The following is a 25,000-nucleotide window of genomic DNA, read 5'->3' as shown; positions in this document are numbered from 1 at the left end:
TAACATCATCATCACCAATAACATCATCACCAATAACATCATCATCACCAATAACATCATCATCACCAATAACATCATCACCAATAACATCATCATCACCAATAACATCATCATCACCAATAACATCATCACCAATAACATCATCATCACCAATAACATCATCACCAATAACATCATCATCACCAATAACATCATCACCAATAACATCATCATCACCAATAACATCATCACCAATAACATTATCATCACCAATAACATCATCACCAATAACATCATCATCACCAATAACATCATCATCACCAATAACATCATCACCAATAACATCATCACCAATAACATCATCACCAATAACATCATCACCAATAACATTATCATCACCAATAACATCATCACCAATAACATCATCACCAATAACATCATCATCACCAATAACATCATCACCAATAACATCATCATCACCAATAACATCATCACCAATAACATCATCACCAATAACATCATCATCACCAATAACATCATCACCAATAACATCATCATCACCAATAACATCATCACCAATAACATCATCACCAATAACATCATCACCAATAACATCATCATCACCAATAACATCATCACCAATAACATCATCATCACCAATAACATCATCATCACCAATAACATCATCACCAATAACATCATCACCAATAACATCATCACCAATAACATCATCATCACCAATAACATCATCACCAATAACATTATCATCACCAATAACATCATCACCAATAACATCATCATCACCAATAACATCATCATCACCAATAACATTATTTTACATTTTATTCTATACAGCAGTTTTCTGATGATCACAGTTTATATTAAACACGACTCTACTTTGTATTCATGTAATATTCGAGAAAACGTCAAAGAAACGAGTGAGTTTTTGTTCTTACTGATGTTACAGCAGGTGTAAACCCTCGTTCCCTCACCAGCCTCTTTACTCTCCTTCATACAGTGAACTGAAAAACTACAATAAAGTATATAAACTCCTCTGACACTGGAGACTCCTTCCATAATTCTTATTAATGCTATGATATCAAAACTGATTTAGAGCTGTTTTAAAATTATTTATTAACACACACACACACACACACACACACACACACACACACACACACACACACACACACACACACACGAACTTTAATTCCTGCGATTTGATCAGGAAGTGATGTAGATTTTCTCCTGTTAGAAAGCAGCGCCTCCTGGTGGTCAGCAGTGTCCATCACACACTAGAGCTTTGGATTAATGATAACAAAAATATTTGAACACATGAATTTTCCACCCATATGTGTTTCTTCTCCAAACGGTTATCATAAACGTGGAGACACGCAATTGTGTCAGACGTCTTTGGATGCTGTTGCGTGACATTTTCAGGAAATCTTTTTCAGGAATCATGAATACACACACCTCATTTGCTTCTCAAATATATTTTCTAATGCCTTTGTGTTTCATTGCCCTCATCCATAAAGTCACCTCACTCCAGTGTCCCCATGTGGTGTGAATACTGCAACCAGTCACTTCATGACCTTCTCATGCTCCTCAATAAGGAACTAAGGAACAGGTTAAAGGGCTGGAAATCAGTCAGTCAGTGATGAGAGCTCCAACTTTATTTACCTGTGAGTTTCCCAACACAGTAACAGAAATGCAAGAAGAACGACGGTGATGAATAAAAGAATCGCGACTGAAGTTGGATTTGAACTATGACCTGATTCTTAAGTAAATTTACAGCTGAAGGTCACTGTGGTTTCAGCCGTGTACTGCAGAAACACCAAGCAGCAGAAAGTTCCACCAGATATTAATGACAGTGGAAGAAATGAGTGTGTGTGTGTGTGTGTGTGTGTGTGTGTGTGTGTGTGTGTGTGTGTGTGTGCGTGTGTGTGTGTGTGAGCGGCTCTTCACACATAATAATATCATCACGCGGAATCCTGAATCCACAACACTTCATTTTATCAGTGAAACATTAGCATTAAATTACACAAGAATGTGATAAAAAAAACAGGAGAAACACGTTTGAGAAAATCCATAAGTCCTGTACATCATTCAGGTCCAGATGTTCTGCAGTAACCCGCGTACACGTGACGTAATTGCACACCGAATTCAACACTTACGCCGTTTCTCTTCGACTGCAACGCTGGTTCTGGATTCTGATTGGTCACAAGGTGTTAATTTGTTTTCTAGAACAGCAGCTTCGTGATTGTAGCTGATGATGAACTTTTATGGAAGGTGTCTCCAGTGTCACCGTGTTTTTGTAACAGTCACAGCTTTCAGCTCGAACAGAAACTGTAGGATTTCCGCCATCTTCAGGACGGAGGAGTTTATACTTATAAATTATTATATATAATGGAAAGTTTCTCAGTAACGCGACAAACTGCGTTTTTCCTCGGGAGCAGGATGAACCTTGTTCCTGGGACGTTCCTAAATATTAAATGTAAATATAAATGGATATAAAGTACAACCTGTAATTGTTTAATAAATAAAATGATAGATCATCTCTGGAAGATTGCTGCTGTATAAATGGCATTAAGCAGGTGAGAAAACTAGAGACAAGAAACTAGAAACTGGAGTCGGGATGTGTAGCTTCATGTCACGTTGCCACGTCATGATTTATTCCTTCCACGTTAAGGATTTGGTGTTTCTCCTGAATTTTCTTCTGTTCAGTGCCTTTTTAAAATTTCCTCACAGATGATTTGAAAGATTTTCAGGTTATTCGTTTAGGGAACTCGTTTTTATTTTCAGCATGACGTTATCGTACGGTGAAGCGTCCTCGTCCTCCTCACTCTGATTTCTGCTTTTCTCTCCTCTTTCTTTTTCCTGCTCTGCAATCCTGGCTCTCCGAGGGGGTTTGGGAACAGCGTAGTCATCCACGTGAGCGTTATACGGGAACTCGTGTCCGCTCGGATCCGATGCGGCGCCCATGGTCTTCCAGGCGTTATTTCGGACCTCCTCGGGGTCGTCGTAAAGCGCCGCCGGAGGGCGAGGCGTCGCAGCGCAACCTTCGGGCTCGTCGTAAATGTGTTCCACTGTAGAGTATTTACTGGAATGTCTTTGGGGTTTGGGAGGGAAGGATCTGATGGCGGACTCGTCGATGCTGTCGTAAAGTGGCTCCGCGCTCTTTTCATTTCTCTCTCTGCTTTCATTACTCAAACCAGATTCTACCACCATCGCCGCCGGTGGCTGGAGGGATGATGACAAGAAGTCCCTCATCAAGTTCTTTGCGATGCTGTCGAAAGGAAGTGAATAGTCCGAATCTGGTGAGCTGGAACAAGTACGAAGTATTTGGTGTTGCTCTTGGTCTTGCTCAGGTCTGTCTGAAATATCTTTATCTGGATGTGGTGCCGCGACCCGGGAATAGGCCTGGTCTTCCGTGTTGGCTAAAGGACAGCTTCGGAAGTTCTTGACCTGGTTCTTCCTTGGCAGCGGCCGTGTTTCAATGTTTAAACTCTTAACCCCAGTCAGATGTTTATCTGTAGGCATCTCCAGTCTGGTGCGAAGGGGTGATGATTGCTTGGGTTTGTCCTTTACAGCTGTGTCATTCAGCATGCTGTAAACGGTATTGTCCTCTGTGGGGGGGACGATTTTGGGTGGCTGTGGTGTAGGTAAAGGTTCTCGATCTCGGATCCCGCCTGAAGACTGTTGCTGTGAAAAACTCGCTCTTTGTAAGTTAATAGCACTTTCCACGTACTGGAAAATGAAGTTGCCTTGCTTGGTGTCAAACTCAAAGTTTCCTTCACCGGAGTCGCATCTACGTCCGGCCTCAAAGGAGAATGTGGTCTGTTTTGACAAAATGACAGCAGAAGTTGAAGAAAAAGAAGCCACATATAAATTACAGCACATTTAAAGCATATCTAAGCATGTGGGAGAACAGCTTCCTGAAGAAAGTGATAGCTGAATAGTTAAGAACATTAACTTCTACTCTGTGAGTTCAAATCCCAAGCTGGGTCACATGAGCAAGACCTTTACCCTTAGATCTTATTTGGAAGTCAATCTAGGTCATAAATGTTAATGTCCTTGCTCAAGGTCCTAACAGTGGCACCCTAGTGGTACTATGTGGTACAGGTGGAACCTTCAGTCTCTATACAACTCAAAGCCTTCATCATTAAGCCCTCAGTGGTGTTTATTGTCAAATCACTTTGGAAAAAAAAAGAAAAGGAATCGCACCTTGTCTCGTCCAAATCTACGCAGGTATCTATACGGCCAGGAGAAGTACACCTCTCCCGTCTTGGGCTCCTTCAGCAGCAAGCTGTCAAAGTCTGTACGTAGCAAATACTGTCCTTTCAGCCCACACCTTTCTGCAGCATCCGTACGTCTGATTATCACCTTAAAGTCTCTCAATGCTGAAGACAGAAAAAAGATTTCTTTAAATGTTAGGAAAGTTAAGTTGCACAGCATTTAAATCCACAAAGTAGGTTCTTCTGGTCTTTCTTCAGAGGCTGACTTTCACTTAACTCTAAAACAAACAACGAAGATGTTTTTGGTGACTCGCCTCGTTAAACCTGACGTCATTGTTTAGCTCGTGAAAACTATTGAACTGGTAGATTTCTGTGGCAAACAAGTAAATACCACCAGGCTCCTCATTGCATCATCAGATGTTTAAACATGGAAGAAAAAAACATCTCAGCAGCAGTGAAAGACTCTGGGGTGCAATTATTTTTGATCCACACCATCCCCACGCAGCAGCTCGTTAAATTCAATCAACATCTCGGAGCAGCGTGTCAAAAAAACCGGGACGTTTCTGATCAAACTCCTTTTTTCAGTCTGGTGTTTGTTTGCTTGACTGTTACATCATCATCATCGTCATCTTCATCATCTTCATCTTCATCACCATTACAATAGTAATAATTATCATAAAAATAATAATATAGAGACTTAAAATAAACGCTGCTGCTGCACTCGAGTGATGTGGTTTTGCTGCTACTTGTTTTATATGTAGGTGTGCGGTTGTGAAGCTCCGACTGAGAGGAAGTCGTTTTTTCTTTATTAAACTAAATTCAAGCTTCTGTTTGCTGCTTGCTGAGTCCCCCCCCCCCCCCCCACTCTCTCTCTCCCTCTCTTGCTCTCTCTCTCTCCCTCTCTCTCCCTCTCTAACTCTCTCTCTCTCTCTCTCTCTCTCCCTCTCTTGCTCTCTCTCTCCCTCTCTAACTCTCTCTCTCTCTCTCTCTCTCTCTCTCTCTCTCCCTCTCTAACTCTCCCCCTCTCTCTCTCTCCCTCTCTTTCTCTCTCTCTCCCTCTCTCTCCCTCTGTTTCTCTCTCTCTCCCTCTCTAACTCTCTCTCTCTCTCTCTCTCCCTCTCTAACTCTCTCTCTCTCTCTCTCCTCTCTCTCTCTCTCCCTCTCTTTCCCTCTCTCTCCCTCTCTAACTCTCTCTCTCTCTCTCTCTCTCTCTCTCTCTCTCTCTCTCCCTCTCTTGCTCTCTCTCTCCCTCTCTAACTCTCTCTCTCTCTCTCTCTCTCTCTCCCTCTCTAACTCTCCCTCTCTCTCTCTCTCCCTCTCTTTCTCTCTCTCTCCCTCTCTCTCCCTCTGTTTCTCTCTCTCTCCCTCTCTAACTCTCTCTCTCTCTCTCTCTCCTCTCTCTCTCTCTCCCTCTCTTTCCCTCTCTCTCCCTCTCTAACTCTCTCTCTCTCTCTCTCTCTCTCTCTCTCCCTCTCTTTCCCTCTCTCTCCCTCTCTAACTCTCTCTCTCTCTCTCTCTCTCTCTCTCTCTCCCTCTCTTGCTCTCTCTCTCTCCCTCTCTCTCCCTCTCTAACTCTCTCTCTCTCTCTCTCTCTCTCTCTCTCTCTCCCTCTCTTGCTCTCTCTCTCTCCCTCTCTCTCCCTCTCTAACTCTCTCTCTCTCTCTCTCTCTCTCTCTCTCTCTCTCTCTCTCTCTCTCTCTCTCCCTCTCTTGCTCTCTCTCTCTCCCTCTCTCTCCCTCTCTAACTCTCTCTCTCTCTCTCTCTCTCTCTCTCTCTCTCTCCCTCTCTCTCCCTCTCTAACTCTCTCTCTCTCTCCCTCTCTTGCTCTCTCTCTCTCCCTCTCTCTCCCTCTCTAACTCTCTCTCTCTCTCTCTCTCTCTCTCTCTCTCTCTCTCTCTCCCTCTCTCTCCCTCTCTAACTCTCTCTAACTCTCTCTCTCTCTCTCTCTCTCTCTCTCTCTCTCTCTCCCTCTCTTGCTCTCTCTCTCTCCCTCTCTCTCCCTCTCTAACTCTCTCTCTCTCTCTCTCTCGCTCTCTCTCTCTTTCCCTCTCCCCCCCTCTCCCTCTCTCTCTCTCTCTCTCTCTCTCTTTGTCTTGAAACGATGTAAAGGATGACACAGTTCCTTCCTGTAAAGGTTGTTGTTTTACAGAAATAGTAAGCGAGAGCGAGAGAGTAAGATCTTGCCAGGTGAAGGCTGGTGTTCAGGAAGTTTGGGGTTTGTGAGGAAACACGTTCCTACAATGTGTCAAGCATCTGTAACTTTTCTTCAAGTAAAACCTTCTTGACTGAGAAGACCTTTATTTCTACCCCAGGGTGTGGATCACGCGGAGGATCTTTATATGGAGGCGTGTAAACTTCACGTGTCCTGATTTAGTGATAAAAGCGTTAAAAAACGGGGATATTCCGTTAAACACGGACGTATCAGGCACGATCGTCGGAATAACTTTTATCCTTTTATAGTTGCATTTAGCGCTGTAGAGTCACTTCCTGTTCTCATTTACGCTATAGCAGCTATAAACACTTGTCCTCTCGCCAGCTTCTCTTTTCTCCTTTCAAACAAACAAAGAAACTGCAAAGGAGCGTAAAATCATCAGTCCAGTTACAGAGTTACAGCTTTTCTTCTGACACTGGAGACTCCTTCCATCAGAGCTCGTTACCAAACATGAGACGATGATAAGCGACAATTTATCATTAATCGATCGCACACTTTTATTTCCTAAACCGGTTTATTATTTGCGAAGCCGCACACCTGCGCTGTGAGAGATTTGTCGCCATGGAAACGGTACAGCATCAGGATGAAAATCTGGCGAGGGTTTACTGCAGTTATATTGAGTCCGTTGTTAATAGTGATGTTCAGGTATGTGGAGTTTTACTGAAAACAGGTCCATGAGCGCGATCAGGTGAAAAAGAGGATCTGTTCATTATCAGGTCGGTTGATGTGGGTGAATTTTTACACACAGATCCTTACATGTGGGTAAATGTGGGTTTATTCGCTTTCCTTTCCTTTCTTTCTGTTCAGACATACGACTGCATTGTTATTGGTAGATCTTCTTTCTTATGAGTGATATTTATAGTGTATAGTGTAGTCTGGTAATGTGTGTGTGTGTGTGTGTGTGTGTGTGTGTGTGTGTGTGTGTGTGTGTGTGTGTGTGTGTGTGTGTGTGTTGAAGACACCAGGGCAGAGACGCTGACAGCAGGATGTGTCACTCTCTGACTGATAAGCAGACACACTGCGGACACTGGTGTTAGATTTTCTTCCGCCACACAACAGGAAAAAATAGGCCACAGTTTTCCACTGCGTAAGAGGGGAATGAAGAAGTGGCTCGAGTTTCACTGTGTGATCAGCACACTGTTAATGTCCTCGACACCATATATAGACTCTCGTACACTACTCACAAGTTCCTCTTGCATGTTCACTTGGTGTTGTATCAGTAAACTGGTTGCAGCCTCACCGGTTTCTTTCCCACAGTACAGCGAGTTGTCCGTCATGGAGACGTCCTCAGGATCCTGCTGTAAACTGCTCCTCTTCGTCGCTCCTCTTTCACTCCAGTTCATCTGCAGCACAAATACAATCACACACCAGGTTTATTCCGTCGCACTCGGGGCGTTTTTCCTCTCCTGGTATATCAAACCTCACTTTAATAAAACAACAGACGAGACTTTTTATGGGGTCGTAAAAACATCATCTTCAGCTGATTTGTGGTTTGAGGTTTACACTACCTGAGGTATAAGTCAGTATTATATAAGGGATAGATCAGGTGTACACACGATCGGCAGGAAGATAGTAACTTTGTGCAAAATGGCAGATAAATATGTAAATATATATGTTAATAAACAGGTTATGGACAGTGTAAGCACAAGCTGTTAAGTAAATACAAATAAAAAAAAATGTAAAAAGAATTTGGCGAATTGCACATCATTAAAGGTTTTTTTGAGATCCTTGAGATCGTGTCTCACGTGTTCACTAGCGCCTGCGTTAGCGCTAACACTCAACGACGTAAATAAACGTTTAATAAAAGTCAGTAAGAATCTGAGCACTGCGATGTGAGTGTGAATCCGCAGATCGAAGACGAACACGTTCGGTTTCCAAGTCTGCTGTTAAAGAAACTGTTCATTTCTACGTTTCTGCCAATGGTTTTGTTGAGACTTTTGCACAGCGACGCAGCAAAACTCACACTTTATTTACGGTATTAACACCCTGTCTGTAGAAGTCTGGTGTTAGAAAGAACATACCTCTGGTATCTCTTTCACATGAAACAATTCAAAATCAACATCACAAACATCGAATCTTTCAAACCGTTTACATTTGAAGTTTTCTAAAATATACATTTAAAATATAAAAACAAACACTTGCTTAGTTGCCGTGACAACAAATGTTCGACTTTTTCTCCTAAGCTGTGAACGACCTTTAAAAATTGGAGCACTGAATGATGTTGTGTACTTATTCATTTATCCACTAATCAGATCACAGCTGAGAAAAAAAACAGAAAAATAACGATTATTTATCAGAGGGCATTTCTGTCTCCGAATCTGATGCTCGTGTAAATACTTCATTAATTACATCTCATTTATACTGATATTATTTTAATGATTTATATAATATAATATTAAATTGAATTATCAGCAATTATTAGCAACAGCCAGTTAACCTGCGATAGCAAACTAAACCTAGCATGTGGTTCCATTGTTGAATTCCTATAACTCAGATAACCTGCAGGTTTTTCTCAGACCATGACCTCGAGTCCAAAGCAGCACTGAAACTGCTGATTTAAACCAAAAGCTCATCTGAAGTCTGCAAGTTAAACTTTATCTCTCTGTAACAAACACGTGCAGAAAAAAGATCACGATCAATTGCACGGAAAGAAAAACTCCGGTTTTGAAAGTCATCAGCGATCTGATGAAGATCTTAATCGAAGCCCTGGAAGGTTCCTTTCCCTAAAGTTCAGCAGTGCAAAGTTCTTACAGGAACACCACACATAATCAGTGAACAAAAATAAACCCTGGAAATGATCATTTATTTACATATTTCTGTCCTCGAAAACGTAATAAACTGCGAGTTTTCCTTTTTGTCTCGTGAACTGTCTACAGAAAAAGGAAGCAGCACCAGAATCTGATGTTCCACAACATTTACTGTCACTATAAATAGATCAAACCAAATGATTGTTCTTGGTGAATTTCTGTTATATATTGAAATAATTGACTTCTGGTTGTTAACGGTAACCATAGCAACCCAGTGTTTCCTTACTTACACAATGCACAGTGATCAGTTATAATGAACACATCAGATGGTACTTCTGATTAAATGTTCCTCATGGTATCTCATGTGGTCTGGTTCTAAAGTGTTGATCTACGTGAGATCATCTGCGTGCGATATCAACAGGTTTATGATCCGTACGTTCACACACAAGGTGCTTACAGCTTCTCACAAGCTGAAATAAAATGAAAACTCAGTGAAGTTCTGCTGCAGCAGAAGTCAGTTCTTACTTACAGGAAATGCAATTTCACACAGTTTCTGCATCCAGTCTTCGACTTCAACCATTTCTACAGCGAAGATAAAAGTCTTCTCAGTGGTTTCCACTAAGAAAGCCTTGCAGTCTTTGGGGCAGCCGTCGACATCTGCGGCATCCGACACGCGAATGCAGTTGCTCAGTCTGATAATCTGTAAATATGATTCAGAAGATAAATCTTTGATTTTATCACATGCTTCTGTAGTTTGCGAAAAGAAAACTGTTCGTATGATTTCATTTGACGTTTTTTTCCTACAGAAACGGAACCAACGGCTCTGCTCAGTCCGATTCAGTCTGTGATTCAGCTCAACTGTGCTGATGAAACAACAATGTTTTCTGATAGCTGCTTTCTGTGCATTAAACACCAACATAAATATAAATACTGCTCATTCACACTGATGTCCACTTCACCTGTCATCTCTGTACAGATTTACCTTTTTGGTGTCTTGCTTGCATTTGGATTTCTCCAGCGTCCCAGAGCCGCCATCTTTACAATCAAAAAACTCAAGGCGTGAGATGGAGCAGATGCTTTCACAGTACAGGATGGACCACACTTTTCTCCACTTCTGCACACACAAACGGCAAAATTGCATTTCGTTTAAAAAAAAAAAAAACAGACCGAAACTTTCATGGATTTTACAAATATAATAAAACTAACATCAAACCCCCTCAGTCGGGCGAATACAGTACAATTCTGCTTATTGTTCAGCAGGAAAGTTCTTCCAGATCTTCACTGAATACGTTTCACATCGCAGAAATTATTATTTTTCAGTTTTTGAGGGTTTTTTTGATGGACAAATGAGCTGGACCTGACTCCCCCGGGGGTCCCTGGACCCTGGGGTCACACTCTAGACTTCACTATGAGAACTCGTGTAAACCCTTTATAGAGTTTTATGAAAAGCCTTACAGCACTGGTTTCTTCAATAAAAACTTTAATGTAAGAGTTGAAACTCCCCCGGAGGACCCTTTACTCGCAAAATACTGAAGCCTTGATATCTGATGCTTTGATACAGAAGATTTCACCTGCAGGCTATGGTTTATTTCTCACAAGGTCTGATTTAAGAGTGCGCTCCATCTCAAGCAGACCAAAAGGAACTCTTTTCTGAGAAATATATCAATCAGACATTTATAAATACATACTTTATACCACCTGCCTGCCTTCAGAACTGTCACAGGTTCATCTTATGATGATTAGACGTACAGGATGATGCTTAAAACTCGTATCGGTTTTATAATCAATAGCAATTGATTTGACGTACGTTTGTTTTTTATCAGGTCTTTGGTGGTGTTTACACTTTAATAATTATTTATTATTTGTGTACAAAACCCCAGACAGTTTACATGCAGGCTCGATTGGTTGTTTTCAAAAAAGCAAGAACGAGTGAATAAAAAAATCGTATATAATCTTATAATTTACTTTACACACAGAAAACTCTTGTGCACTAAAGCATCAGAGTTTTGATGTGTCAACCATAACACCTCTGAGACCAGCTAGAACTAGTTACCAAAAACTCCCTTTGTGGTCATGTGAATTCCGACATGTACAATATTCTTACCTTTCCAAAGCCTTTCTGCTGCAGATAAAGTATACCCTTCTTTCTAATGTCCTCCTCCATGTTCTTCTCTTTAAAACAACTCTGACTTACGGCTTCGTTCACCTAGTGTAGCAACCCCCCCCCCCACCCCCACCCCACCCCACCCCACCGCACACACACACACACACACACACACATAAAACCCCTTCCTGCGTATTTGCTTGTGACGTAACTAACATCTCCAAGTTCCGCCATTTGTACATCCTGTATAACCCAGATGAGGTCTTCTGCAACATGCTGCAACCAGAGATACGCTCGACGTGTGTCTCCCTGAAACTGCTGTACAAAAGAGTCAAATGTCAGACAGCATTCCCTCATTCCTGATCGCAGGTCCCCACAATTCACATACATGTTATTTTGTGTTTATTTATTTATTTATTTACAGTTTGCAATCACAGGTGTTTCCTTTATTGCAAACTGTGAAAGACATAAAGTTACAGTTTGGTAAAATACTGGTGAAATGTGCAGAGTGTGTGTACATGAGGGTCAGTACAACTGGCAAGTCTAAAAAAAACACCGCAAAAAAAAAAGATTTAACACTTAAGGTGTCATTTCTTCTCTGTGGTCAGCTGCTGTTACTGACATCCTGTTTCCACTGTCACACACACACACACACACACACACACACACACACACACACACACACAGAGTGTGTAAGAGTGTAAGGCAACAGTGTATTAGATATTGCTCTTGAAAGTAAATTTGCCTTTTTCAGTTCCTTCGGAATAAAAAGAAAAAGAAAAAGAAAAAGAAAGAGAACTGTCAAAATATATTCGAAGTGATTCCACAAATTGCTCTGTTTCTCTGGCGCCCTCTATGGGAGCTGATGGTAAATTAGACATCATGAACATAATCATCTTGTCTTAGCCAGAAAGTCAACAGGCAACACTGGCACACGCTCTGACACTCAGAACGAGAAAATGCCTTAAAAGTGTATAAAGTCATCAATAAATCAATCAGATACTGAATAATAATATGATTATGAAACGAGAAACCTTTGTGTTACTGCTGACATACAGGACACTACAGTTATATTGCAGCAAATAAAGGATCATGGTCCAATGAGCAAGAGGTTTTAGTCGGATTTGGAATGTTGTGTGTATTTTAGGATGCCCTGGAAGGCAACAAAGTATCAGAAGAAAGTGTGCCAGGAGAAACTCAGTGCCACCATTATAGTGGAATAAAATCTCACGTACACTTTATACAGAATACGACATCTAGTGAAATGATTTTTATGCCTGTCCAACATTTACACATTTAAAAAGAAATACAATATAAAAATGAGTGGATAGTGGATTCAGATGGGATTTGAGCCATAAGACCCCGTTAGACCCAGTTAGAGACAATCCACAATCCTGAGCTCCGAAAGCTGATGTCATACCATTTCAACGAGGTCTCACAAAACAATCCAGTGTCTACAAGTCAAAAGCTGAATTTTAAATGAACACTGGCTTGTGCAGGATTCTGCTACACCACCTGGGCTCATTTTCTCCTTTAGATGTCTCATCATCAGAAGAAACAGTCTTGATGGAGGCAAAAGTAAACTTCTGGAGATGAATTTCAGCTGCCAATCTGTTGATCCCTGGTTATAATTTGGATGGATTATGGAGTGAAATCCACAATCCTCAGCTCTGAACGCTGCTAATTTACCTGTTAGACCTCTGGACCAATATAGGAGTAATTCAAGATGAAAGTAAGCTTCAAAGCAGAAAAAATACAAGTCATCATTTTCTAGACTATTTTAACATGGAATGCAAGACCACCAGAGCGAGTACCAGAAAGGAACGAAAATAAATGAGCAAACAATCACTATAATATGACTGAGATGGGACTCAAACTCATCACCCTCATCTCTGAAGGCTGCTGCTGTATCCATTAAGCCACTGAGCCCAAAACGAAACGGTGGTGGACCAACAAAGGATCAAGCTCCTGTGAGCAAGAGGTTTCTGATTGACGGAATGTTCTAGGCTATTTCACAGCAACACAAGACTAGACTCTGCATACGCATGACAGAACGTCACCACTGGTGCTTCTAATAGTCTTGCATGACTAATTGACGCCCCTAGTGGGAAATAAAGGCATGACAGGATGAAAACAAATAACCACAGGATTTATATACATTTTTTGTTCTACATTCAACTTGTTTTGGGGACAAAGTGAGAGGGGACCTATTGAGATGTTTTGGACATGTGCAGAGGAGGACATGGGGTATATCAGTAGGAGAATGCTGAGGATGGAGCCACCAGGAAGGAGGAAAAGAGGAAGACCAAGGAGGAGGTTTATGGATGTGGTGAGGGAAGACATGCAGGTAGTTGGTGTGAAAAAGGCAGCTGTAGAGGACAGGGGGGGATGGAGACGGATGATCCGCTGTGGCGCCCCCTAATGGGAGCAGCCGATAAAGGAAGAAGAAGAAGAAGAAGATGTTCTTCATTCAACTTCATTTATGATTTTCTCTATTAAAAATAAAGTTCATTCACTCAAAGCAACTACAAATTACAATTAGGTCATTAATGTGGGTAAATTAATTAATCAGTGAGGAAATCAAACACAAATACCTTTTTATTTTCTCTGTTGTTGAACTTGATGCTATTTGATGTTATTGGTTTAGAACTTGATATTTTCATAAATTACACATTTTAAACTTGATGTTTTACTATTACCATTTTTTGGGGGAATGGGGAACAGCTGGAGCTCGAACATTCCCCCCCCCCTCTAAAGTGGAGAATGGCAGAAAAACGATTGAGAAGTCCGATTCAGATCAGGCCAATAGATTCACATCAATGTTTAAAGTCCGTTTCACAGCAATCCACTCGTCTTCTTCAGGACATTCTGCAAAACCTGTATTTTGGTTTTTTGGTATCTAACCAAGGTTTATTCCTTATTCCTCTTTTTTCTCTCAGGGCATTTTCCTCATGTAATCTCAGAGTTTTTCCTCACACTTCCACCTCTGGTTTATTTATTACAGATTGAAATCTACAGCTGGATGTTTATTGGAAGAAGCAACACACATAATTAATAGTAATTTTTGTTTATGGTTCTTCTTCTACATCAAACTCAGATTCTTCAATATTGTTTGAATGCTTTAAATCAAAACCAGATTGGGATTTAGCAGTTTGTTTCTGGGTTTGCTTGAGTATGAACAAATGTTCTATAACGATTCACGCTTCACATTCTTCTATGGATTTGGAAGTAGAAGAAAGCAGTTTTGAGGTCTTTGCCCCAAACGATTTTTACATACAAAAGGCTACATTGTAATTCTTATAAATATCATATTACAGAAGTTTGTAGAAACGTCTGAACCTAACCTAATAACTCTAATGTGTTCTAATTCCTGTTCTTTCAAAGAAATACAAATAACCAATGTCAAGAATTGAATGTCTGGAAATGGTTACCTTTATTCAGACAGAGTCTTTTCCCAAGTAGAGTCTGGAGGTAATTCCCAATGGCTACCATGTGGCAACATGAGCTCCACAAAAATACTTTATGTGGTAGTTACTTGTGATTCTGTGGAATGTTCACTGCAAGCAGAAAACAGGGACTGACTTTACATTCCTTTTTTACACATTGTATAATTTTTAGCTGTTTCCAATAAAAACAATTCATTCATTCATTCATGTATGTGGAGGTGAACTAAACTCCTCTCTGTGCCAGTAATGTCTTTTCCATGCAGGACAGTAATGAATGTTTTTAGGAAAGTAGGGAAGCCCCCTGCTCCTGCTTCCAGGCTTTTTTCCAATTCCACAATTATTTCTCCTGTTTTCCGAGCGACCCGAAACCAAACTGGAAAGTAATGAACTGATTCCCAGGAGGCAAATCAACACTATGCTCTAATCAGAATCACAGAGAAAAGGAACTGTACAATCGGAGCGAGAACTAGACATGAAAATATACAACAAAACTCCTACTTATTTCAACTATTTTATGGTCTGATCACCAAAACAAAGTATTTTATTATCAATAAAACAATATAAAGGTATAAAGTAGTTGTAAATAATAATTCTGTACTGTGTATTTATGTGGAACTGAATATAAAAGGTTCCACTGAATGTCCTCTGGATATAAATATACACAAGAACATCAAAACTACGCAATATATCGAATAACATAGACATTATAATAAATAGGTCGATATCTAGTCTGATAGGAACACAGTACAAAAGATCTCACTTGAAGACCTCACTCAGTTGAAGACAGGAAATATTACAAGAAGAAATGATCTCGCTAACGAGTGCAGTTAAACTGGATGAGTGATTGAACTGTATAACAGATAAAAAAGAAGGAAATGTCTGTGCTCAAGCTTTAAGACAGAAGCACTTGAAGAAAACCAGCTGTGGAGCTGTGGACGAAGCTCCTCCCTTTGGGAATCGATCTAGAACTCACAGATGGAGAGATGCCACATATGGAAAAATGTATAAACTCAAGAAAGGGATATATTACGACTTAGATTTCAGACACATTAAATCCGAGATTCAGCAAACAGTTTGAGATTCTGGAATGTGCTCCAAGTTCCCTGTTTTCCAGAAGCAGATCTACTTTACAGTTGACATCACATGGGAAAATACAAAGAATATAAAAACATCCTCCTTCATCTTCTACTTAAACCTTCATCTGGGATGCTTTTTCTCCAACAGGGTGCTGTTTTGAGTGTATTATATGTTCATGTTGCATCAAGTTTTCTCTGTGTTCTCTTCATGTTCTCTTCATGTTCTCTTCATGTTCTCCTCATGTTCTCTTCATGCTCTCTTCATGTTCTTTGTATTTGGGTCCAGATCAAGTCTCTCATGGACACAGGAGGTTTTAGTCTTCAAATTGAGTTTGTCCATTTTTTGTCTAGAAAACATTTCAGTTCTAATGTGGTTCAATAATAGTCTCCATCGTAGTCTCTGATTGGATCGTATCCCATCAATTCTTTCATGGTTTCTTCTAAATAGGCAGACATCTCATCTAAAAAAAAAAAAAAAAAAAAGAAGATGAAAAAATCAGAGCGATTTCAGTATCTTAAAATTTTTCCGAGACATGTTTCGATTAATTTGACCTGCAATTATGTGGCAGAGACGTCTTTGGTCTCAGTGACACAAAATGATCTCTAATAGATGTTTTCTCTAAGAGCTGTAGAGTGTAATGTGGAACTCTATAACCTGGAGGTAGAATTCCCAGCACTGCAGTGGCTGAGATGTTGCCCAGGTCATTCTTGGCGATGCATCTGTAGGTTCCTGAATCTTCCCGAGTCGCCTCCTCAATCTGCAGCCAGCTAGAGAGCTCGTATTTCTGAGGACCTCCTCTGGACTATGTAGGACGAGGACCATGTAAGATTGCATGAGCGTTTTTATCATCACAGTTAGTTTACATGCAAAAATCTGAAATTGTCCACCTGCACAGATATATGAGGATCATCTCCAGGCAAAACAACCTCCTTTCCCTCTTTTCTCCATTCCACCAGCGCCATAGGGAATGCAAAGACCTCGCATAGAAACACTGCACTGCTGCCCGTCATGTTCACCAAGTTACGGGGAGGGACTTTGATGATGGGGACTACACAGGAGGAAAAAATAAATAAGAGAGAGAGAGAGAGAGAGAGAGAGAGAGAGAGAGAGAGAGAGAGAGAGAGAGAGAGATCAGACAAGGGATCATGTTCAGAAACTATTTCCTGTCAGTAAACCATCAGAGCTCCTTGTGTAAGTTCTGGCTGTGCTGCAGTTGTTCAAAGGTCATAAATCTCCTCCTGAAAACCTGCAGGAAAATTACAGGCTCCAGAAAGTCCAAAAATCCCAAACAGGCAGTTAAAAGGTTTAGGAGAGGAAACATTTGTAAGAGAACTCTGTATAAGATACACGGTCTGTACGAGGACGAAAGAAAAAAAGACGGAAAACAAAGAACGACAGTGAAAAGAAAATGCTGAATCGACTAGTTTTCTTTCGACAGAAGCAATGAAAAAGAATTCACAGAGGCAAATCGTTTCTTCTGATCTTTCTGAACTTTTCTTTAACTACACTACATTTCAATTCCCGTTTCTCATCGCACGTGAAGTTGTTGTAATGGTGACGTTTTGTGTAAAGGAGAAACGTGTTCAGGTGACGTTCCTGGAAGGAGTCTCCAGTGTCAGAGCTTTGTAATATATGCAACTTCTCAAGAAAGAGGATTTTTTACAATCGTTTCTCTTTAACAAGACCGTGATTTTTTTTTGTTGATTAGACTTTGGATCTCAGAAGTTTGCTGAGTTTCCTAATTTTTAAAAAATGCACGCGCGGGTATGAAGCGTTGAAGATATGGTTATGGAGAAGCTATAAGTCGGTATTAGAAGCTCCTACTGGTCCTGCAGGGTCCCTCGCTCGAGTTCAGTCCCTGGTTGGAGAACTGAGCTTCTCTGAACTTGCAGAGGTTGGTGTAGGTCTGTCCGTCAGATCCGCACACCGGCTCGCGCGAGGCGCACACACACTGCGGCTCCTGCGTCTCTCCGTCGCTCCAACACTCCAGTCCGTCTCCGCACAGCCCGTAGTAGACGTTCCTGTCTCCGGGGTCGCACTGCTGCCCCTCCAGGTTTCCGCACTCGAGGCAGCAGGCGCACGAATCGCGCACGAGCCCCGCTCTGCAGCCCGGCGTCGGCGGACACTGCTCCGGGGCGCACGGCTGCCGCTGCTCGCACGCGCTCGCGTTTCGGTCCTCGAGCTCTTCCGCGGCGTGGTAGTAATCGAAGGCGGCCAGATCGTCGTCGTCCACGTCGTCGTCATATCTGTAGGACGGAGAGGTTTGGTGTCCAGGTATGAAGCTCAGGGTCAGAAGAACCAGAAGCAGCAGCATTGTGTTCCCACTCGAACGCTCGCGACGAACAAGAGAACAAAAAAAATCTAATCAAAAGAACGGAACAGGACGCGAGAATCCGAGCAGAACCCCGTGCTGAGACCTGGAGGAGACTGGAGGAGCTCCGGTGTCCCTCTGCCTCACGCGCATAGCAAATAAACACGTACAAGACTCCAAATAAAGAAGGAGGAAGAGAGAGCGGGGCAGCGTGCGCGAGCACTGGGGCAGAAACACAGACTCCTTCTGCTGCTCCTCCTCCTCCTGCTGCTCCTCCTCCTGCTGCTCCTGCTCCTGTTTCTGCTCCTGCTCCTCCTGCTCCTCCTCCTGCCCCTGTTTCTGCTCCTGCTCCTCCTGCTCCTGTTTCTGCTCCTGCTCCTCCTGCTCCTCCTCCTGCCCCTGTTTCTGCTCCTGCTCCTGCTGCTCCTGCTCCTGTTTCTGCTCCTGCTCCTCCTGCTCCTCCTCCTCCTGCTCCTGTTTCTGCTCCTCCTGCTCCTGCTCCTCCTCCTGCCCCTGTTTCTGTTTCTGCTCCTCCTGCTCCTCCTCCTCCTGCTGCTCCTGCTCCTGTTTCTGCTCCTGCTCCTCCTGCTCCTGCTCCTCCTCCTGCCCCTGTTTCTGTTTCTGCTCCTCCTGCTCCTGCTCCTCCTCCTGCCCCTGTTTCTGCTCCTGCTCCTCCTGCTCCTGAGACTGGGGAATCTGAACCATCTGGAAGTTCACCTGAGGAGAAAATTAACGTCCCGACTCTCCCACAGGTCCTGCTGTCATCACTATTTATAATCCCGTCACACACCTCACAGCTGTCATCAACATCTGCAGCTGCACCGCTTAATTATTATTTTTACGCGGGTGGAGTAAAAGGCGTGTGCAGCGAGCAGCTGGAGTTTCCGACAATAGAATACAGAACTTTATTATAAAGCAGGAGTTCAGGTTTAAAGGTAGGATTAATTACAGAGCTGCATCACCAGCTGCTCCTCCACCATGTCCACCGTGTCCACCGTGTCCACCCAGTCCATGCAGTTTTGCATTCTGAGTGGTGAGAAGGTGTTGATTTATTCTCTACAGCAGAACCTCTTTTATAAATCACATGTTCGTTTTATTTGTAATGAATGGAAATGTAAAGAAGGTTGGAGTCGGGTCAGAGTTCCAGAAATAATGTTTGAGAGATATCGCTGTGATATAAGTGTGTGTGTGTGTGTGTGTGTGTGTGTGTGTGTGTGTGTGTGTGTGTGTGTGTGTGTGTGTGTGTGTGTGTGTGTGTTGTTGATTGTAATCTGAATCTGTTTTTATAGTAATTTAAAGGTCACCACATTTACAACCTCCAAAAAAACTCCTGTCGTGTTTGTACAGAAAAGAGACGTAAAGAATACAAACAACATTAAAGAATATAAAAGAAGGATTTGTGAGCTGATGCTCTGTTCTGCAGCGGCTTGCAATGTTCTCTAATGTTCTGTTTTAATGTTCTGCAACGTTCTTCAAACGCTCTGTAACGCTCTATTGTTCTGTGATGATGTTCTGCATTGCTCTTTAATGTTCTGTAATGTTCTGTAATGTTCTGGAGCTGGAAGAACGAACAAATGCAGGAATATTAAATACTCAAGTTTTTTTCTCAAAAACGATTTCATTTCAAAGTGACACAAAATACTGGATTCATCTGAGCCACAGTGAAGTTTTAACCTTCTAATATTAAAAAATTATTTGACTTGTTTTAAATTCACCTTTATAACATCACCACCATGTTCTCTCTCATCTCTCCATCATCTCTCCTCATCTCTCCATCATCTCTCCTCATCTCTCCATCATCTCTCCCTTCTTTCTCCCTCATCTCTCCCTCGGCTCTCCATCTTCTCTCCATCATCTCTCTTCATCTCTCCGTCATCTCTCCATCATCTCTCCAACATCTCTCCATCATCTCTTCTCCTCTCTCCCTCATCTATCCATCCTTTCTCCATCCTCTCTCCCTTATCTCTCTCTCATCTCTCCCTTCTTTCTCCATTCTCTCTCCCTCATCTCTCCCTCGTCTCTCCCTCATCTCTCCCTCGTCTCTTCTCCTCTCTCCCCCATCTCTCCCTTGTCTCTCCATCCTATCTCCCTCGTCTCTTCTCCTCTCTCCCTCGTCTCTCCATCTCTATCTCTCTCCATCACTACCCCCCCAACCCACCCCCGGACACCAGTTTGCCGTCTGACCTCATTGTAAGCTCAGACTCTTGGCACGGCTCGTGCTGAATCGTCGGATAGTGAACAAAAAGCGTCTGAGCCAAAATGACACCTAATGAAAAAAGTGCATGGTTTTATAAACAGGAGCCGAGCAGCCGAGGGGGTGTTGACACACAGCCGACACACAGCCACCTATTAAACCCTGATTACGAGAGTGTGTGTGTGTGAGTGTGTGTGTGTGTGTGTGTGTGTGTGTGTGTGTGTTCTGAACAAAGACGGGGTTTTAGGAAAGTTTCCAGCTCTGGGTGCTGGTGTATAAATTCAGCCTCCAGGTTAGTGGATATCAACAGACACCAACCCGGAGCTGGTAAGAGACCACCAGACACTCGAAAGCTCGAGAACAGCAGCTGATAGTGATGCAGGTTCATGTTAGAGTTCTACATTGTGGGTTCTGTAACGGCTCCTTCACAGATGTTTATTTTGTACTGTGTGGAAGGAGATTCCAGTGTCAGAGCGATACGTTTTCTGAAACCTTCAGAACAGAAGAGTTTACAAGCTGTTGTTTCAGGAGCATTTGTATCTTAGAGAAGTGCTTACATTAAAGCTGCTGTGGCGATTTTCAGAAATAAAAGTATAAACAATGTGTTTTTAAATGTTAATTATTGTAGACTTTATTCCACTGTTTTGTGTGATATGAATCTGTTGTGTTGAAGCTCGACAAACACCTCCAGGTTCACCATGGCAACCGATCACCAGAACCCTACAGGCAAACAACAGAATCCTACATCCAGCACTTTCAAGGTAGTGCATACACACACACACACACACACACACACACACACACACACACACACACATCAGCTTTGATAGTTTGTTCTGGTGTCCTTTAGCTGATCATCTACGAGCAGGAGAATTTCCAGGGCCGCTGCCATGAGCTGACTGGGATCTGTAACAACCTGCAAGAGGCAGGCGTGGAGAAAGTGGGCTCCATCCTGGTGCTGTGTGGACCGTGAGTGTGTGTGTGTGTGTGTGTGTGTGTGTGTGTGTGTGTGTGTGTGTGTGTGGACTGTGAGTCTGTGTGTGTGGACCATGAGTGTGTGTGTGTGTGTGTGTGTGTGTGTGTGTGTGTGTGTGTGTGTACCGTGAGTGTGTGAGTGTAAGTGTGTGGACCATGAGTGTGTGTGTGTGGACCGTGAGTGTGTGAGTGTGTGGACCATTAACGTGTGAGTGTGATCGTGTCGGAGAAAAGATATAGACTTTGCTAGCTGCAAAGTCTAAGTGGAGAAATAGAAAGAGATATCCATCATCATGTGTGTTGAGTAAAGAAAGGATTGGTTTGTATTTGTGTGTGTGTGTGTGTGTGTGTGTGTGTGTGTGTGTGTAGGTGGGTGGGGTATGAGCAGCCCGGCTGTAAGGGTGAGCAGTACGTGTTGGAGAAAGGTGAATATCCTCGCTGGGACGCCTGGACCAACAGTCGACGCAGTGACTCCATCTTCGCCTTCCGCCCAATCAAAGTGGTAAATAAACAAACAAACAAACAAATAACTAAACAGTGCCCATGAAAAAGATCAGACGTTTCCCTCAGCTTGACTGCTCTTCACACCACCTCCATTTCTCGGTTCAGGAAAGCCAGGACCACAAGATCGTGCTGTACGAGAATCCCAGCTTCGCAGGCAAGAAGATCGAGATCATAGATGACGACGTGCCGAGTTTCCACGCTCACGGCTACCAGGAGAAGGTTTCCTCTGTCCGAGTGCAGAACGGCACGTAAGTACCTGAAAAACCAAGGTCCCACAGGCGTCTGTCACACAGTCCTGGATCGGTCAGAAGGTGTTGATGAATTCTCTTTAGTTGTTTGATGCGCTCGTTAAGGTTGCTATAGTAACGGCTTCTTCTCAGGGGCTTGAACATGCTCCGATTGTTGTGGTGGTTTTATCTGCTTCACTCTTCCTCTCCTCTCCTCTCTCACAGCTGGGTGGCGTATCAGTACCCGGGGTACCGAGGGTACCAGTACCTGTTTGAGAAGGGCGAGTATAAGGAGTGTTCTGATTTCGGGGCGAAGGTGCCTCAGATCCAGTCGGTGAGGAGGATCCGTGACATGCAGTGGCACCAGAGAGGAGCTTTCCACACCTCCAACTGAGCTTCTCTCTCTTCGCTCTTCTCCTCCAGAAATCCTCCTCTTCCTCACAACCCTAATGATGATGATGATTCCTTACATGATAGATTGTCCCAGTGATTCCGTGTGCTTCTGCTTCACAAATAAATAAAGCCGTTTTGCTTTACGAGGTCTCACCTTCTGAGCGTTCGTTCCTGCAGGAGCGTTTCAGCGAGAACGCTTTTGTTTTTTTAGATGGTTTCACTGCAGAATATTTCAGTCATTTCTTCACAAGAATTGAGTACACAAAAAAAAAAAAAAAAAAACACTTCTCTGAGGCATGAATGCAAACCAGATCCACATGTTTCTCAGCACGTTTCTGCCAGATCTTCATGAATCTCACGTTAACTCTAAAGACACTGAGTCCACACGTGACCCGATTCTGCTTTAAAGCCTAAATAATGCAGCAAGTTGCTAAACTCACATGAAAACTGTCAATGTTCCAGATGTTTCCTCACAGAAGATTCAGAGAAATGACAGAACATGGCTGAGTTTTGGTGTCCAGTGTTCCTGGAAATGTCCTCGTGACTCAGCAGGAACATTAATGTGGTTTCTTCACTTTTATAAAAAAAACAAAAACACAAAGACTGTTAGGAAAAGTAAATGATTTGGTTTGCACTCAGATTTGGGGTAAAGGTGTGTATGGACAGTCTTTGTGGATGTAACTGTTAGGACAGGAGGACACACAACGTGGAAAGGTGGTGATCTCAGTGTGTCACTCAGGGGCATGGTTTTATCTTCTCTGTATCAGTCTGCGTCTACATTTAAAAAGCTTCGTGTCCACACTTTAGTTTCCCAAAACTTGCTCTTCCACACCGAAACGTCTGAAAATGCTCACGTTCCTGTTCTGCTCATGTGAAAAAAATACGACACTTCGACTCACGTCTTTTCCGCCTTCCGTTTACTTACTTTCTGGCTGTTTGAAACGTCGCTGCAAACCACAAAAAATGCATCATCGCCTTTGTCAGTATAATTAAAGGAGGCGTGGCCTGTGTATCTGTCGGTATAAGTAAAGGAGGCGTGGCCTGTGCATCTGTCGGTATAAGTAAAGAAGGCGTGGCCTGTGTATCTGTCGGTATAAGTAAAGGAGGCGTGGCCTGTGTATCTGTCGGTATAAGTAAAGGAGGCGTGGCCTGTGTATCTGTCGGTATAAGTAAAGGAGGCGTGGCCTGTGTAACTGTCGGTATAAGTAAAGGAGGCGTGGCCTGTGTACCAATTCTAGTGAAAGAGGTAATTAAAAAAAAGAATAAAAAGAAAGCAGAACGAGAGCATTACTCCTCCCATGGAAAATGGAAGTCAAGAAAATAAATTTATTGTAAATTTTTATTATGAATATACATTTAAACCACCGGTTTTACAACACAGTGTAATAAACATCTGTATGGTGAAATAAAAAAATACAAAGAGAGAAGAACTTTCCCATGACGACACACACACACACACACACTCAGGGAGCAGGGGTTATGGAGCGAGCTCAGGTGAGGGGTGAAGGGTGAGGGTTTATACCCCAAAACAACAACAACAACAAATGAACATAAAAATTTTCCCTTTCGTACATCTGTACAACAAACCCAACACAGAACACACCGTGACTGAGATGAAACACCACCTTTCACCAATATCGCTCCTCCAACCAGGTTCTACACACACACACACACACACACACACGTCTGATCTGATGTTCGATTGTGCAACATTTTTCTTTTCCTCTTTTCCGTCATCATTAAAGCGATAAAGTGAGCAGCGAGCTTTGGATAAGAAAGTTGTTAAAATAAACGATTGTACGTGCGGTTTGGGAAAAAAAAAACGCAGTCAATCACGTGTTCTTTCACTTCCGTAGTAAAGAAAATCTCAACATTAAAACAAACGTTTATACACTCACTTTCAACACAATGCTTCTTTCCTGTATACAAGTCCACTTGAATGCTTTGTGGGCGGGGCTTAGTGAGTTAAACAACGCCCAGTTGCACGAGTGAGTCATTGTGTGCGTGTGTGTGCGTGTGTGTGCGTGCGTGTGTGTGTGCGTGTGTGTGTGTGTGTGTGTGTAAGCAGCTATATATGGACATTTGCAAATTCTGCCTGGATAAGCTGAAGAAACAAAAATAAAAGTGATCTTTGATCTTGAATCGAATAAATGAGAATTTGTTGGTGTAAAGGAAAGTTTTAATAACGTATGACAAATTTTCTGATTCTCAGTGGATTATTATGTCGGTGGACAAATCAAGCGCATGGACGAGGAAATTTTGTCACTCAACACTGGTGAGCAGTAAAATTAGTGACTGGCTGTGAATACACCCCCGACCTGCACCACACACACCTACCAAATCCCCCCCCCCCCCCCCGACCTGCACCACACACACCGTCTGAAACAAATTTCCATTTATTTTTCTAGTAGTTGCGCTACTCACTGCTGAGCGCCGAGAAACAGACGATCCGTTTCTGAGCAACAAATTTGATTGATCGTATTACAATGGAATCATCATGAGATAAATGACGTATATTAGACTTGGAAATTTTGTGGGGTTTTTAAAAAACGTAGCCGGTGTCCATGGTAACGCACTTAACTAGCTACTCTGGGTC

The 25,000-nt window shown here is 42.5% G+C and overlaps 3 protein-coding genes across 3 annotated transcripts; 1 reads left to right on the top strand and 2 right to left on the bottom strand.

The window, feature by feature from the left end:
- Positions 1-1,975: 1,975 nt before the first annotated feature.
- On the bottom strand, positions 1,976-11,453 carry dok2 (docking protein 2). Its single transcript, XM_083553541.1, has 6 exons — positions 11,278-11,453; positions 10,156-10,287; positions 9,703-9,873; positions 7,667-7,769; positions 4,204-4,379; positions 1,976-3,816 (listed from the first exon to the last, which is right to left on the bottom strand). Exons 1-6 carry the CDS (start codon positions 11,335-11,337, stop codon positions 2,749-2,751), a joined length of 1,710 nt encoding a protein of 569 aa, XP_083409667.1. The 5' UTR covers positions 11,338-11,453; the 3' UTR covers positions 1,976-2,748.
- Positions 11,454-14,686: 3,233 nt separating this feature from the next.
- On the bottom strand, positions 14,687-18,423 carry kazald3 (Kazal-type serine peptidase inhibitor domain 3). Its single transcript, XM_083553425.1, has 4 exons — positions 17,625-18,423; positions 16,688-16,848; positions 16,455-16,602; positions 14,687-16,260 (listed from the first exon to the last, which is right to left on the bottom strand). The coding sequence occupies exons 1-4, from the start codon at positions 18,112-18,114 to the stop codon at positions 16,175-16,177; spliced, it is 885 nt and encodes a 294-aa protein (XP_083409551.1). The 5' UTR covers positions 18,115-18,423; the 3' UTR covers positions 14,687-16,174.
- Positions 18,424-20,533: 2,110 nt separating this feature from the next.
- Positions 20,534-22,547, top strand: crybb2 (crystallin, beta B2). The gene is made up of 6 exons (XM_083554318.1): positions 20,534-20,632; positions 20,979-21,066; positions 21,156-21,274; positions 21,650-21,782; positions 21,890-22,032; positions 22,237-22,547. The coding sequence occupies exons 2-6, from the start codon at positions 21,004-21,006 to the stop codon at positions 22,403-22,405; spliced, it is 627 nt and encodes a 208-aa protein (XP_083410444.1). The 5' UTR covers positions 20,534-20,632; positions 20,979-21,003; the 3' UTR covers positions 22,406-22,547.
- Positions 22,548-25,000: the final 2,453 nt, after the last annotated feature.

This window comes from Silurus aristotelis (genome assembly GCF_946808225.1).
Source record: "Silurus aristotelis genome assembly, chromosome: 11".
Lineage (NCBI taxonomy): Eukaryota > Metazoa > Chordata > Actinopteri > Siluriformes > Siluridae > Silurus > Silurus aristotelis.
Note: the sequence above shows the minus strand (reverse complement) of the source record. Positions and strands in the feature narration are given on the sequence as shown.